Below are 16,571 nucleotides of genomic sequence, written 5' to 3' on the forward strand. Positions count from 1 at the left end.
GCAAGGAACTGTGACACGGATGCAAAGAATTCTTCTTAAGTTAAATATGCTGCTTGTTGCATACCTGAAACAGAACTAGAATCAGATGCAGAGATCAGTGTTCGAGTGGAATCCTGCTCTAAACTAAGGGACGCATCACCACTCAGAGGTTGAGTGTTGTGCAGTCCTTCAACAGTAATAATGTTCACCTGCTCTTTGCCATACAGCTACAAGTGAGGGTATTCCTCTGTGAGGTACTTAAGAAATAGGGAGCAGAGTATAGGGCAAGCATGACTGAAAGAAGGGCATGGTAACCCAGGTGTAGACGTCCTGTAATGAATCCTTGTGGCAAAAAGGTGGCAGAAAGTACCTGAGTATCTTATAAGTGCTCACGGTGGAAGTGGCTGTAAAGTGTGAAACCTGTGGTGTCATATGAGTGGTTGAGTTTTGGCACCAAGTTTTAAAATAAATTCAAGATTAATCACTGCGCTAACATTAATAAAGCAGCTGACATAAATTGTATGGCAATAGTGTCCATAGTGTTAAAACAGAGTCCTTGTTCAGGCAAACAGCTGGAACCATCCACGGTGTAGACAATGTGAGCATGAAATTATCCTCCACCGAACATCAACACACCGAGCCTCTTACCAAAGAAAATGGGCCACTGAGTTAAAGGTGGTCAAACAAGCGTTATATATCCACAGCGCCACAGAACCACTTCAACTGGATCATAGAGCTGGATCTTGTAGTCTCACCAAATGGAGATTCATAGGTACAAGTATGAAATAAAAAAAGGCAACTCCTCATGGTGTAGTATTTAAAACCAGGGTGAATTTATTTAATAAAAAAAAGCCAGGGTACTCGCATTTCTTTAGATAAAAGCAGGCATGTCAGTAGCTACAATCTGTCATGGATATCAATTGTTTCCAACCACAGACATGTCTGCTTTTATCTAATAAAATGTGAGTACCCTGGCTGTTTTTTATGACATAAGGAGTTGTGCTGCCTTAAAGTAAGCAAATCAGATAATCTCATGGAGGGAAACTTCCCAGGAGTGGACAACTGGAAAGTGGATTTATCTCATCTGCAACTGCTTGGATCAAGGGAAATATGCCTTTTATCCAGATATCTTTTTAGTCTGATTTGCCAAAAATGGGAAAGTCCAGATGTGGAAACCCTTGCCTCCAGATTCAACAACACACTACCTCTGTTTCCATAATCAGGCATCCTCTAGCCCTAGCCTTGGATATAACAATCCCCTGGTCTTAGTTTAGGCTAAGTTACGCCTTCCCTCCAGTGCACATTCTGCATAGTCTAAGAAAATAAAGCCTTTTTTTAAGCCAAATATAAAAAATTTATCTGACTTGGTCATACTTCTATTGGCAAATAAATGCTTAGTTGTGGAGCCAACCCTCCCTACATATTATCTGTTCATGGTGGTTACAGTACCAATTTATAATTTATATGATGGACCCCCGGTTTTCAAAAAACTAGTTGTTTTGGGGGGAAAAAAAAAACAGCAAGTTTTAGAAATGTTTTATTTACCAACATTTTGCTTTAAGACAGCATATAAACAAGACAAACCAGCACAGAAATAATGTTCCTATAAAAATGAAAACATTGACGAGTCAAATTTATCCATGCATAGGAATACATGTTAAATCTTTCTTTTACATGTATAGAAAAATTTATATATATATATATATATATATATATATATATATATATATATATATATATATATATATATATAACAGCAAACATAACCTGTAAACATGAGAGCAAATCTGCTCTAAAAAACACACTGCACTCAGGATATATATAAAGAATAGCCTATTCTCCAAAGAAACCATCCCTGGAAACGTCTTGAGTACATTTTACATTTGCAATCGTAATGGAAAATAGACATTCAAAGAGTCCACCACAAGCCAAAAAAATAACCCTTAAAAGAATAACAGAGTACGGGAATCAGGAAATTAAATATCAGTATAGCAACAACAAAAAAAAAAAGTTAAATTCTATCAATCTTTAAAAAACAAGTAGAACATACTGAGGAGCAAGGTTTATCTATACAGTTAAAATAAAATACTTTAAATTCTTAAACATCTTTTTGATACATCAGTGCAAAGTGTAGCATCCATTTACTTTGATGTGTCCTGTGCCAAAACTCAAGACGTCAATTTTGTTTCTGTAGCTTAAAGTTATTGCTAGCAGCTATCAATTTATTAGGTATACCAATTCAACTATGCATATGTCAGTTCCCCCAATTACACAAACTAGCTGTGAATGGCGGGCTATTAAGTTTACAATATGTGAACATTTTCCTTACCCAAGACCTTTTATTAATGCATCTCTATGTTTAAATGGTCAGCTGTGGAATCCTGTCTGTGGAGCTTAGCTGTATTTGCAGATAAAGCTCACACAACTCTATGGTAACAACAAGGCAATTAAGGGCAATGTGGCAGAGCATAAACGCAAAAACTGTAAACAGCGTCTTTACTCCATCAAATGTTAAACCTTGTTCTACCCTTTATATTTCCTGAACCGTGTATGTAGCTACCTTATGTTCAGTGACTCCTTTGTGTTGAGAGTTTTGCCAAACAGTAACAGAAGAGATGGCAGCTCAAGACAACTGGTCATACATTTGCATCCTTAAATATCTACGGGGTTTCTTTTACTGCCTGTGCACAAACTGTACAAGACTTTACCAAATATTTGCAGCATTGCATGCATTGAAAATGCTCTGAATGCATCTTGAAAAGCAACTTCTTTTGGTATTAGATAGAAAGTGGTAATGCTGCCACATGTATCTATGTGATCCATCCATTCAAAAATGGGACTGGCATTTTTAAAAATTATAGAAAAAAAAAGTTCTTTTAACAACTCAGAAAGAAGGCACATGCATGAACTTGGGCTTCTAAATTCTGTTACCATAAACTACAGTTAATTCACCTGCCCCAGATGAATCTGCAGTAAGGCAAATTTCTGCATCAGCCAGATCACAGTAATGAAAATAACCATGACTTTGGCACACCTGAAAATTGCATTAGTTGTAGCAAAGCAGTGAGAAAGTTTGACATGAATGTCATTCACTCAGTTTTTTTTTTTTTTTTTTTTTTTTTTTTAACAGGGGCCCTGTGTAATAAAATTTTGGGACATTAGACCAGACACTTAGAAGGGAAACCATGTGTCACTATAGGCCCTGGCTCCATTTTCTCACAGGCGTGAGAGCTACAAATACTGAGTAATGCATTACCATACAGTTGTGCAACACATTTCTGCTCTCCCCAACAAAAAAGTGGTTAAACAATGTAATATTTATAGTAAGCCACAATAGGGAACATTCAAGTTTCACCCCTGCAAAGTAAACAGGGGGTTGGCGATCTCATAGTCAAAGGCCTTTGGGAATGGAAGCACAATCAAAAGCAATTTTATCATACCAAGCTTTGTAAAATGCCTAAAGTACTCTAAGGCAATTAAAAATATGACATTGCTATTTGGCATGATAAACTTCACTGCATTAACACACTGAGAAATCTGCCAATGCTAAGCCATCTACATTATTCTTACAAACACTAAACATTTCATAACAGGAATTTATATAAAGAATACATTTGAAACAATCCCCACTAGTGAGCCTATATTGAGAGAAAAAAAACACTACAAAATTCGGCCAAAAGAAATAGTTTATGGCTACAATCTATTTTACACTTTTCCCTGAAACCAAATTTTAAATAGAATCTGTATTTTATTATTATCTTAAGTAAAAACTGTCCAAATAAATACAAACAAACATACTCAGAATTTCTATTCGTGGTATTGCCTATTTGGATCTCCCATTGGCCGCCTGCGATTCGGCCTTCCCCTGTAATTTCTGTAATGTGTATAGCCATCTTCTCTGCCTCTTGCTCCCCTCCAGGCATCCTCATTTCTAGAATATTGGTAGCCACCTCTGTTGGGTTGATGAAATTTTTCATTTCTGAACCTCCTGCTTCCATATGACTGGTTGTAGAAGTTCTTTGATCTGCCACTGCTTAATATATTAGATACTTCCCTCTCATCTTCTGAGCTCTCCTCTTTTGCTCTTATTGGTCTGTCTTCAGATGGATTTACAGATGTGGTCACTGTGGCTAACTGATAGACACTGTCATCGCTGCACTTCCTTTCCTCTGGGGTTTTAAATACAACTGATGGAGACACCTGGTTCTCAGGTACTTTCTCTAGAAGGCTCTTCTTATCAACAATCTCAGGCCTATCTAAAATTATTTGCGGTCCTGGTTTAACCTGAAAGGCGGTTAATCCAGACTCCTCTGTAGCAACGACATTAAATGACAAAGGCCGATCTGGTCTGCTTTTATTTACTAGCTCTTGGGGCTGCTTTATAGCTTCTTCGACTGTGTGGCTTTCAGCAACATCAACAGATAAAGTGTTGTCAGGCACATTTGTACTCTGAGGGGTAATAAACACACTATGTTGTACAACTGGGTTCTCAACATAACCTTGATATGGATATCCATACCACACTTGCGGGAAAACTTGAGGAGCTACTGGAAGATGTCCCATGTAAGAGCCTTGCCCAAAGTGAGGTTGTGGGAATATTGTCTTGCTTGCCTGTGCACCTTCAAAGTCATTTAACCCTGGCTGGAACTGCTGCTTATCCTCAGATTCATTCGTTTGGGATGGAACTTGTCCTGCTACAGAAGTTTGGGCAGATGGTGCAAGAAGCGATGAAGAGCATAGAATAGCAGGCTGCAAAACCTGGTCATCATGTCTCACTTCATTCTGGTGTACAGACAGTGAAGGGTCTGGTTCATTTTGGTTTACAGTGGTGTCCTGCATCCAACTGTTTTGAGGGTAAACAGGAATATTTGGATATATCCGGCACACATTTATGTAGGCTTGATGAAGAGGATGCAAATATAAATGCGGGGGCCACATTGGACATGTGTAAGCCTGAAAAACAAATTAGAAAGAAACCAATGTGAATATTTAAATCGATACAATGAAATTAAAAAGTAACAAAAATCGATATTGTGACCATTGTTAGATTAGTTTCTTGTACAGGCTAGAGTTGCTGGAAAAGTAACAAAGTGAGCATGCTATATTACAGCTGCTTACTATGACTTGAGACAAAAACTCAGCCATTAGCCTGAAAATTCTCATGCTCAAATATAACCTGGTTGATATTCCTCCATCCAGGTCACGGGAACTACAATTCATATGCGTTCTTCATAGATCTGAAGTAAAAGTTAAAGTGGTTGTAAACACTTATATAGACCCAGTGAACCTGGCCTCCGTTGATACACAGAGATGAAGCCAATCCGCCTACATAAGTTGCACCTGTTTATCTGCTGTTTTCTCTTCTCTACATTAGTTCAACGTGCAAAATTTATAAAGCTCGTCTGAGCGGTCAGAAAAAAGGGGGTGGAGAGCTGGAGACACTCTGCAGAGATCATTGAGGAGAGCTCCGAGAGCTGATTGGAAGGAACACACCCCTCTTCACACAGTACACAGAAAAAGAGCAAAGGCTGTCAATCAGCTGGAGATCCCTCCCCTGTCACCATTTTTCTCTTGGTGTCAGGAAAATCTATTAAAAGTGATTCATGCTGATAGCAGAGGAACGCAGCAGACAGAAATTACACTTAATGCTCTGATTACACACTATAGATGGAAATGCTTAGTTCATATTTCATGTCTGAGGTTTACAACCACTTTAAAGTGGTTGTAAACTCACTTTGGGAAAAAAAAAACTAACACCTGCAAGACAAAGGCATAATGAGCTAGTATGCATAGCATACTAGCTCATTATATAATACCTGAGATCGAAGCCCCCGCTGCAGTGCCAGTACACAGCACCGGCCGGCGACATCACTCCCGGGGGTTACTTCCGGGTATCGCGGCTCTGGCGCTGTGATTGGCCAGAACCACAATAACGTCACTCCCACGCATGCGCGCAGTAACGGCACACTCACTGAAGCAACGGTACATACGTGCCATTGCTTCAGTTTGTGTCAGCGTGCATATGCTGATGACGTCGGCACATGCAAATACAAGGGATATCTTCTAAACGTGCAGGTACTTACCTGTAGCAAAAAGTGGTCTGTAAGGGTTTAAAACCACTTTAAACATTCAACACCCCCTATGACATAGAAAAGAAGGAGCTGGGGCTCAGAAGAAAAGGGGAAGGTCTTAGCTTAAGATTTCATCCATATTCAAAGCTTAAATCCAGGTATGTTTTTTTCTTGATAAGTTACATTGATCCAGTTTGCACCAATGTAAGTATATACACTCCAAACTAAAGGGACTGCAGTGAAAGCTGCAAACCACTGTTGTAGTTGGTGCCGCCATTTATAGAAGGTCTTATTATTTCTATTCTAATTTCAGCATTGCATACAAGGCATTATATAATTGGACAAGACAGAGGGGCGGGTGGTGACATCGCCACTATTTCCAATTATTAATCTCCTTGCATTTGCTGGGGGGGGGATCAAAGCATTCTGCGATTGGCGGCCAAACCAAGTGAGCAACGTCCTGTATTGACTTTGCAGAGGGGGAACCCTTTGGCACAGGACCCAGAAGTCTGCGGCGATCACTGAAGTAGCAGGGACTGCTACAGTGATTATCCACAGAGTTTCCTTTAATATGAAATATGCAAACTTACACTGGTTCAAACAATTTGACAATGCAATAAGAACCATACCTGCCGTTCAGCTTGAACAAAGACTCTCACCTGCAACAGCCAGATACAGCTCTGCAGAGCAGACATGCATGATGCATTATGAAACCTAATTTTTATGTCTGTCTGCAGCAACCTGAATAACTGAAGATTCAGATAAGACAAAACTACCCCTACATACATAGGATAGGAATGTCAGTAGCGCAATCGGCTACATCATATAAATAAAAAGGAACCAGTTATCTCTAGCTATCAATTTATAACAAATTATTAACATGCATTATGAATACATGATATACAATATATATTTATAAGCACACACACTGTACATATGCATACACACAAATATAGGCATACACTGGGGGAAAAGGACAAAGGAGGACATTTATCAAGCAAATCATTTAGATGCAAACAGGGCTCTTCATTTTTGCTTGCATATGGTTGGGTGATGGAAGAAAATTAGGTCCTAACATATATCATCCTAGGTGTCAGGAACCATGAATCAGACAAACGCAGTAAAAATCACACCTGTTAATGTAATGGTAAAAATGGTACAGATCAGCACCCTTAGTCAAAACATAAGCCAGGAATCAGAAGCCAAAAGCGGGTAGGCAGACAAGCCAGTAATCAGGAAACCAGAGATCAGCGTAGTTGAGGCAGAAGAACAGGTTCAGGAACCAGAAGGTAAGTCAGCCGGGCAAAGTCTTTCACAGGAACACAGCAGAGAACCTCCAGATATGTTGACCAGGCAAAGGCAGGAAAGGAATGAACAAGGCAGTTTAAAAAGCCAGAAAGGGCTGGCTGTAGGTGGGTCTGACTAGCAGATAATGATAACTAGGTGAGCCACTGAGGAATCAATGATTGCTGACAATTATCTGACAGCTGAGCAGCCTGAGCACAGAAGAGATCTGCTAAGCACCCAGCCTTGACAGTACCCCCTCCCCCTCGGAGGGGCACCAGGATTGAGGGGAGAAAAAAAAAAAAAAGTCTATGAAAAGCACGGACGACGACAGGGGCATGACGTCAAAGGATGAGACCCAAGAGTGTTCCTCCGGACCGTACCCTTTCCAATCAACAAAGTACTGTATGCACCCACGGAACCTACGGGAGTCAATGATCGATTGTATCTCACACTCTCCATTGTTCTCAACCTGAACCAGGCGAGGATGTGGTACTAAGGTGGTGAAGCAGTTGCACGCCAAAGGTTTTAATAAGGAAACATGGAATACATTCGAATAACGCATGTTAGAAGGAAGGTCTAATACGTAAGCCACTGAATTGATCCTACCGAGAATACGGAAAGGCCCAATATACCGTGGTGCCAGTTTGATTGAGGGAACACGGAGTCGGAGTTACGAGATGACAGCCAAGCCCTGTCCCCAACTTGGTAGAAAGGGAGCAGGTAGGCTTCAGCATGGAGTCTGTACCTATTACGTCGCAAGGACTGTTAAACCTGCACCCAAGTGGAATGGAGATCACGGAGATGCTCCTCTAACGCAGGAATTCTTTGAGGTACAAATAGTGCCAGGCAAGATGGATGACTGGAAACTATAATTCGCCATAAAACAGACAATTTGGAAGCGGGATTGACGGCACTATTGTAAACAAACTCCGCCCAAGGTAAGAGGTCTGACCAGTTATGGTGGTCAGAAAAATAGCCATGTAGGAACTGCTCCAAGGTTTGGTTGGCTCATTCGTCGGCCCCATTGGACTATGGGTCATACGCCGAGGAGAAGGAAAGCTGATTCCCAACTGTGCACAAAAGGCTTGCCAAACCCTGGACACAAACTGGCTACCTCTGTCCGAGATAACCTTGGGTAGCCGATATAACCAAAAGATCTCTTGAACGAAAATGGATTCCAGTTTTTTGAATGTGGGCAACTTCTTAAGTGGAATACAAGGAGACATCTTCGAGAACCAGTCAACCACAATAAGAATAACTGTTGCCCTGGGAGTTGGGCAACCCCACAATAAAATCCATAGACAAGGGTACAAGACCTCTCTCCATTGTATATAGGTTGCAGGAGACCCACTGGAAGGTGTCATGGCGTTTTACTCTGAGTACACACAGAACAAGATGTTATGAAGGTGGTTACATTGGCGCGGAGACTAGGCCACCAGAATTGTTAAGGACCAGATGAGTTGATTCTTCCCTGGGTAAACAACTGCCTTGGGAGAAGGGTATGTCTGGAGCAAAGTACTGCAGAGATTTTCAGGGATAAAGCAGCGTTCACAAGGTTTTTCAGGAGGAGAATGGATCTGAGCAGCAAGAATTCTGTCACCCAAAGATGAAACGAGACTAGTGCCAATCATGGCTAGAATGCGATCGGGAGGCATCACAGAAGTAGGCACCAACTCCAACCTGGGCGGAGGAGGAAAATGGTTGTGACAATGTATCAGCCCTTACATTCTTAGTACCGGGTAAGAATGAGACTATGTAATTGAAGCTTGACAGAAAAAGAGCCCAACAAGCCCCTCTGGGAGATCAGCGTTTCTGCTTCAGACAAGAATGTGAGATTCTTATGGTCTGTCAAAATGAGAACCAGCACAGTGGTAGTCTCGAGGAAATGCTTTCATCCTTTGAGAGCTAAAATGATAACTAGCAATTCTCTGTCCCCAATCTCGTAATTGCACTCCGCAGGAGACAATTTCTTGGAAAAGTAGCCACAAGAATGTCTCAGCATCTCAGAGGTAGGATGCTGAGACAGGAGGGTGCCTACTCCAGTCTCGGATGCATCAACCTCAAGAATGAAGGATAACTTAGGGTCAGGATGTGCCAGCACAGAAGCTGAGACTCAAAGGCTTTAATGGAATCCGGAGACCAATTCCGTGGGTTGCCGTCCTTGCTGGTGATGTCAGGACCAGAGTAGAGAAATTACGAATACATTTCCAATAAGTATTGGCAACTCCAAGAAAACGTAGCGCATGTAAACCTACTGGTCGAGGCCACTGTAGAACTGCAGATAGTTTCCCAGGGTCCATTGAAAAACCGGCAGTAGAAATGACATAACTCAGAAATTTAACCTGTTCATGACGGAACTCGCACTTCTTCAACTCTGTAGTACACGGGAGACATCGGTGTGGTGGCTCTCTAGGGATAAGAATATCGTCGAGATAAACCACCACACATTGCTGCAACATATCTCGGAGGACACGTTGATGAATTCCTGAAAAACCGCAAGAGCATTGCAGAGACCAAACAGCATTACTAGGTATTCGTAATGTCAGGTCCTGGTATTAAGCTTAGTTTTCCATTCGTCACCTTCCTTGATCCTCACGAGAGATCGTATGCCCCTCTCAAATTGAGCTTAGTGAAAAACATTGCACCCTTGAGGTGGTCAAATAATTCCGCAATCCATGGAATCGGATAAGCGCTCTTAATCGTGATGCGATTGAGACCCCCTATAAATCGATACAAGGTCTCGGTTCACCACTCTTCTTTTTCTCAAAGATGCCAACACTGGCAGGAGACAAGGATTTGCGGATAAACCCTTGAGAAAGTGAAATCGTCAACACACAGTCCTCCAATAGCTTTATCCTCGGAGACAAAGGGTAGACCCAGCCATGAGAGGGCATGGCACCAGGTTGAAGGTCACTTGCGCAATCATACGACTGGTGTAGAGGCAAATTACCGGCTTGACCTTTGTCAAAGACATCGCTAAATTCACGGTACTCCTCTAGCAAGGAGTTAAGAGGTGCACAAGACCTTCACCACCTTCTGAAAACATGTTTTACTGCATTGTGGTGACCAGGAAAGAACCTCAGCACAATGCCAATCATGAGGGGTTGTGCCTCTATAACCTAGGATAACCAATGACCACCGGGTAATGAGGTGAGGAAATGACTTGAAATTGGATTATCTCATGGTGAGGAGCCCCTACGGCCATGGTCAAAGGAGCAGTCTCATGAGTCACATGGGCAGGCTATAAAGGTCTCCCATCAATAGCCTCAATAGCAAGTGGAGTGGCACGAAGCTGCAGTGGAATCGAGTGCTTAGACACAAAGGCACCATCTATGAACAAGCCTGCAGCCTCAGAGTCGATTAGAGCCTGTGTATCTATGGATGACTCAGACCAAGAAAGGGTAACCGGAACTAGATCTGTATCCTTTAGGATAACTGGGGATGCAACAACGCCACCTAAGGTCTGTCCCCTACAGGACCTCAGGTGCAGGCATTTTCCGGATGGTTAGGAAGAGACTTCAAAAAGTGACCTACCTGGCCACAATAAAAAGGCACAACACCTCTCCCTCCTTCTAAAGGCCCTCTCCTCCGCAAAGACTTCAAAAAGTGACCTACCTGGCCACAATAAAAAGGCACAACCTCTCCCTCCTTCTAAAGGCCCTCTCCTCCGCAAAGACATGTGTGAAGCCCAACTGCATGGGTTCTACTTCACTGGCAGACTCGGTACCAAGAGGCATGGGAGGTTAGGGAGACAAGGGAGCCAAATGTACAGAAGGCTTCTGCAAGCGCTCCTTAAGGGAAGGTCTCTCTCGGTCTTGAGTCAATGAGAATGTCAAACGTGATCAACTTCTCCAGATCCATAGGTATGTCTCGGGCTGCTATCTCATCTTTAATGTTATTCGAGAGACCTTGAGAAAAAGCAGCCACGAGAGCCTCATTGTTCCAAGCAACCTCTGCTGCCAGAGTATAGAATTCAATGGTGTAATCGGCAAAAGTTCTCGTACTCTGATGGACATGAGGCTCTTGGCAGCAGAAGAGGAGCGCACACATCAAATACCCCTTTAAAGGACGCTACAAACTCAGGGTAACTCAGGACAGAGGGTTTTTGCATCTCCCATAGAGGGTTTGCCAAGGCTCTATCAGAAAGCAAAGAAATAACGAAGCCTACTTTGCTTTTATCTGTGCTGAACGCCTGGGACAGCATCTCAAAGTATAACCCAACCTGGTTGAGAAACCCTCTGCATGGAACTGGATCGCCCCCAAATCTCTGGGAAACAGGAGTGGAACCAGACATACCTCTTACAAAGGTAATATTCGAGGCAGGTACCTGTAGAGGCTAGAGAAGCAGCAGGGACGGCCTGCAACACTGGTTGCACCGGAACAGCCACAGTGGGAGGATCCAGATGAGCAGTGTGAATCAGGAGCGTCTTTAACGCTATGGCAAACTGATCCATGCGGTGGTCCTGCTCATTCAATTTGCAAAAAATATTACCACTCGGTGGATTGCCTGCATCTTCTGAATTCATAGCCTTCGCCTACTGTCAGGAACCATGAATCATAGACAGAAATGCAGAAAAAAAAAAAAAAAAATCACACATTTTAATGCAATGGTAAAAATAGTACAGATCAGTAAACGTAGTCAAAACAGTGTGGCCAGCCACACTGTTGCTAGTGAGGCTCCTAACCTGGTGAAAAGGGTTTAGCCCTTGTGACAAATTGAAAATATATTTTTTTTATTCGTCACTGGTTAAAGAAGTGTCGTGTGGACACTGAGCCAAGCAACAGTGATAAATCAAAAGAGTGAAGTGCCCAGATGGTATAATTACCCTATAAACTTACTGGCAATAGAGTTTTTTTTTATGGAAAAGGATTGAATTATTGATCGATCACTAAAATTGATTGATCGATTCACTAAAATTCCTTGAAACACTAGGGTGCTGCTATAGGGCAATATCTCTTCTCCTTTTTGGCACAGACGTTCCCCATAAAACCTTTTGACGAGTCTAGGGGATCATTTGGAATCAAGACCACTTTGAAAGCTGGCAAATATTAAAACAACAAGGTTCTACAAAAGCTCCAGAAGAAGCCACATTTGTGGTGAAACATGTAGAGGCAATCACACTTTGGTACCTTGACCACTGGGTCTTAATGGCCTAAATTTTATAAATTGTTTTATAATGTAAATGTAATAAACTTTTTCTATTTTCTGTAAATTTTGCTCTTGATTGATCTTTCTGCACCTTAAAACTCCAATTTTGTGTGCTCTCTGGGTATATATTGTTTGGTTATATATAAAGGAGGTGGTGCCCGTACTAGAGTCTCCTAGCTCCAAGGACAAAGTGTGTACTGGCAAGATACCCATGTGAAAAAAAAGTTAAAGAAAAAAACAAACGAATACATCCACTATATCTAAGGACTCGTAAGCTGAAACATATTTGTTCTTGGGTTTAGATATACTTGACACCTCTTTAAAAACACTGTTAAGACTGACTAATGTGGTGAAAATGGACCTTCCATGAAAATAAATTATAGTCCTTCAACACCTGTATAAAATAACTAGTGGCCACAAATGTTAATGAAACGAATAGTATTCTATTTTTTTCTTAAAATGTTTTTCAGTCAGTTTATGTAACTTTATCTAGGTGGTATGGGCCTGTCATCTAAAAAGACTTTCCATTTTCACTGAAATGTAAAGCATGCACTCTTTTTTAATCCACATGCTTTACAACAATGTTTTTTTTTTTTCAATCTTAATTTTATTAGAAAATTATTATACAAATAGATAACTATGCATACATTAATGGCATAATCATACCATCAGTCAATTTACAAATACATTATACGAGCTTACATAACAAAAAAAAAAAACAACCTCATAAAAATATAAAAAGGCGGGGGGGGGGGGGGGGGAACGATGGTAACCAATAAACAAAATGATTTGAAATATTGTTCTAACCTATTTAAATTCTACTCTAGTTCACATAAATCATTCTAAATTTCCTGATAACTCCCTAAAAGTCCTCCAGGGGGCCCATACCTGGTGGCATTTTTCATATGTATTCAATTCACGTGCCAGGAGGGTCTCCATCCTCTCAATGTAATCCATTTCCATTATCCATTCTTTCACTGATGGAGATTGTATTAATTGCTAATGTTGCGGGATAACCAATCTTGCAGCGTCTGAGTAGACCCTTTTTAATATTTTTATAGGAACTTGTCCTGTAACTGTAGTGTGCAGCTGCATGATCCTGTCCCAAAAATTATGAATTTGGGGGCATTCCCACCAAATGTTTATCAACGAACCCTTGGCAGAATGACACAGCCAACATATGTCAGATGCATCTGGGCATATACGCTGCAGGGATGATGGACAACGATATCAACGAGAAACAAGTTTATAGCTTATTTCTTGAGCTTTAGTTGTAGGTGACGAGCAATGTGTGAGAATAAATGATTTTTCCCACTCCTCTGCTCCAATTTGAACATTAAGATTGTATGCCCATTTATTTGTAAATTCTGGAGGCTCAGGATGTTTTTTTGCAAGAATCTTATATATTGCTGAAAGTGGAGTTCCACCCACTTTTACAACTCTTCAGCATCCCTCACTAAACTGTGCACTGCAAACGAATTGGATATTTAAAAAAAAAATTTCTCAGCACCTACTGTATATCTGCTGTATTCATTTTTCACTTCCTCCTCCCTAGCCGTGGCTCATCGCATCATTTCCTGTCTTCTGGGAAGGGGCGGCAACTTCCTCTGACACTGCCGTTGCTATGGAAACCTGACCTGAAACCTATTACACTGCTTGTGCTGCACTGAGCATGTGCGAGATCTGCAAGGATGAGATCCAGGAAGAAATACAGTCTGGCTTTAGATGCCCACACTTAAGATGGCCACGGCCTGCTGTAAGTTTATAAAATAACAAACTACTGCTATAAACAAACAAAACAGACCTTAGTTTACAGACTAACTTTACTAGAATACATTAAGCTTGTGTATTATATGCATATTTTTATTTAAAAAGTATAATTTTGGCCGGGAACACCACTTGAAAGAACATGTTTTGGTTTAGTACTTTGTAACAAAATAGACTTAAACAAATTTAGATCTCTATTATATGATTGGATTAAGGGAGTATGAGACAGGAATGACAATACTTGCGAATATTCCAACCATTGCATAAGTGAGGGCTGTGGTGTAGAAATTAAATTCATTATGGATGGAAGTTTGCCCTGACAAAGAATCTGGCTCACTCTTTGGTGAGACTCCTTGTTCCATATTAAAAACTGTGACCGATCTACTGCGGGTGTAAATTGAGGATTGACAAATAAGGGTGTCATAGGGCCTACTTGCAAGGAAAGCCCTAAACGCAAAATCATTTTATACCAAATGCTCAATAAATGAGATGTAAGAAAAGGTAAAGAAGAGAGCATGTCTTGTTGAGTACCACGGGAAGATAAGTTTAACCAAGGAAGTGCCTGAAGATCAAACTGATTCAACCTCTGTTCTATTGATACCCAATGTTTAGTAAACTGGTTTCACCATTCAGATACCAATCTAGTCAGAACTGCCGCAACACAGTAATAATATAGATCCGGTACACCCGCTCCTCCTTTCACTTTAGGTAATGTTAATGTTTTCCTATTTAATCTAGGTCTCTTGTGCCCCCATATAAACTTCATAAAGGCAAATTGCAAAATCGAGAAAAAGGATCTAGGAATAGGAACAGGGATAGTTTGAAAAAGGTACAGAAAGCCGGGTATTATGTCCATTTTCAGTATGTTAATCCTCCCGAACCACGAATATAGATTAGAATCATATTTTTTAAGATCTTGGAGAGTAGGTTGCATAAGAGGGGTATAATTTATTGAATATAAATGTGTTGGATCTAAAGGAATATTGATTCCTAAATATTTTAGTGTAAAGGAGCAGAATCTAAATGAAAAATTATTCTTCATTGTTGTCACTTGGTGTGATGAAAGTGACACATTAAGAATTTCTGATTTTGATACATTTATCTTGAAATTACTCAAAACTCCAAAACGCAGAAATTCGGATAAAATAGAAGGCATAGAGATATGTGGGTTGGTAACAGAGTAACATATCAGCGAACAGGGCAAGTTTTATTTTCCTGTTGATCTATCTTTACACCAGTGATAGAAGAATTCTGATTGCTATTGCTCCATTACTATTAAGTGCTCCATTACCAGAACATAAAGCAAAGGAGACAGAGGGCATCCCTGGCGAGTACCATTTTGTATAGAGAAGCTTGTAGTCAATGATCCATTAATCCTTATTCTAGCCTTGGGTTTAGAATTTAACGCTAAGATCTTAAGCAAATTTGGACCCACCCCTATTTGCCTCAAGGTATGCTCAAGAAAAGGCCACCCGACCCGATCAAATGCCTTCTCCGCGTCGACCGAGAGAAGGCATGCTGGTATTTTAGCTGTTTGGCCATAACCCATAATTAAAAATGTTTTTATCGTGTTGTTACGCGTTTCTCTTCCTTGAACAAATCCGGTCTGGTCTTTATGTACTAGGCTCGGAAGAAGAGATTGGAGATGTGCCGCCATCAATTTTGCGTAAATTTTTATATCTACTCCAATTAAAGATATTGGACGATAGCTGGAATAGTGTCAAACCCTTGTCAGCTTTAAGAATCAGAGTAACATGGGCTTCCAGTGTTTGAGTCGGAAATAGGTTAGTGGAGGAGATGGAATTAAATACCTGGAGGATATATGGGGCCAAATATTCTTTAAACGTTTTGTAGAATTTTGGAGTAAATCCATCTGGGCCAGGGCTCTTACCTGATGGGAATATCCAAAATTACTCCCAATAATTCCTCACTTGAAAAAGGGTAGTCGAATAATTTCCTATAGTCAGCGTCTAATGTTGGAATAGCAGTTTCCTGTACATAGTCTTCAATAGAACAAGATCCCATATCTTCCAGACACGATGGTTGAGCCATATTATAAGGAGCTGAATAATATTCCCTGAATGTTTGTTGAAGACATTGTGGATCTGAGGTAGTTTCCTCTGACAACTTCCTAATACTAGCAATAAAAGTTTGGGGAGGGCAGGGATGCAATATATACATGCTGTCTCCCACATTTATTCCCATATCTGTAACTACTTTATTATTATTCAGGATTTATATAGCGCCAACAGTTTACGCAGCGCTTTACAATATAAAAGGGAGACAATACAGTTATAATACAATACAATACAATAGGA

The 16,571-nt window shown here is 40.7% G+C and overlaps 1 protein-coding gene across 1 annotated transcript in view; it reads right to left on the reverse strand.

Annotated features, from left to right (window-relative positions):
• Positions 1-1,503: 1,503 nt before the first annotated feature.
• The window catches only part of OTUD4 (OTU deubiquitinase 4), a gene marked incomplete in the record, with an annotated part of 176,835 nt that continues 161,767 nt past the window's right edge, over positions 1,504-16,571 (reverse strand). Inside the window, 1 exon segment of the mRNA XM_073604542.1 lies at positions 1,504-4,932. Coding sequence (XP_073460643.1) covers positions 3,787-4,932 — 1,146 coding nt within the window.

Source organism: Aquarana catesbeiana, linkage group LG01 (genome assembly GCF_042186555.1).
Source record: "Aquarana catesbeiana isolate 2022-GZ linkage group LG01, ASM4218655v1, whole genome shotgun sequence".
In the NCBI taxonomy this organism is placed as follows: domain Eukaryota; kingdom Metazoa; phylum Chordata; class Amphibia; order Anura; family Ranidae; genus Aquarana; species Aquarana catesbeiana.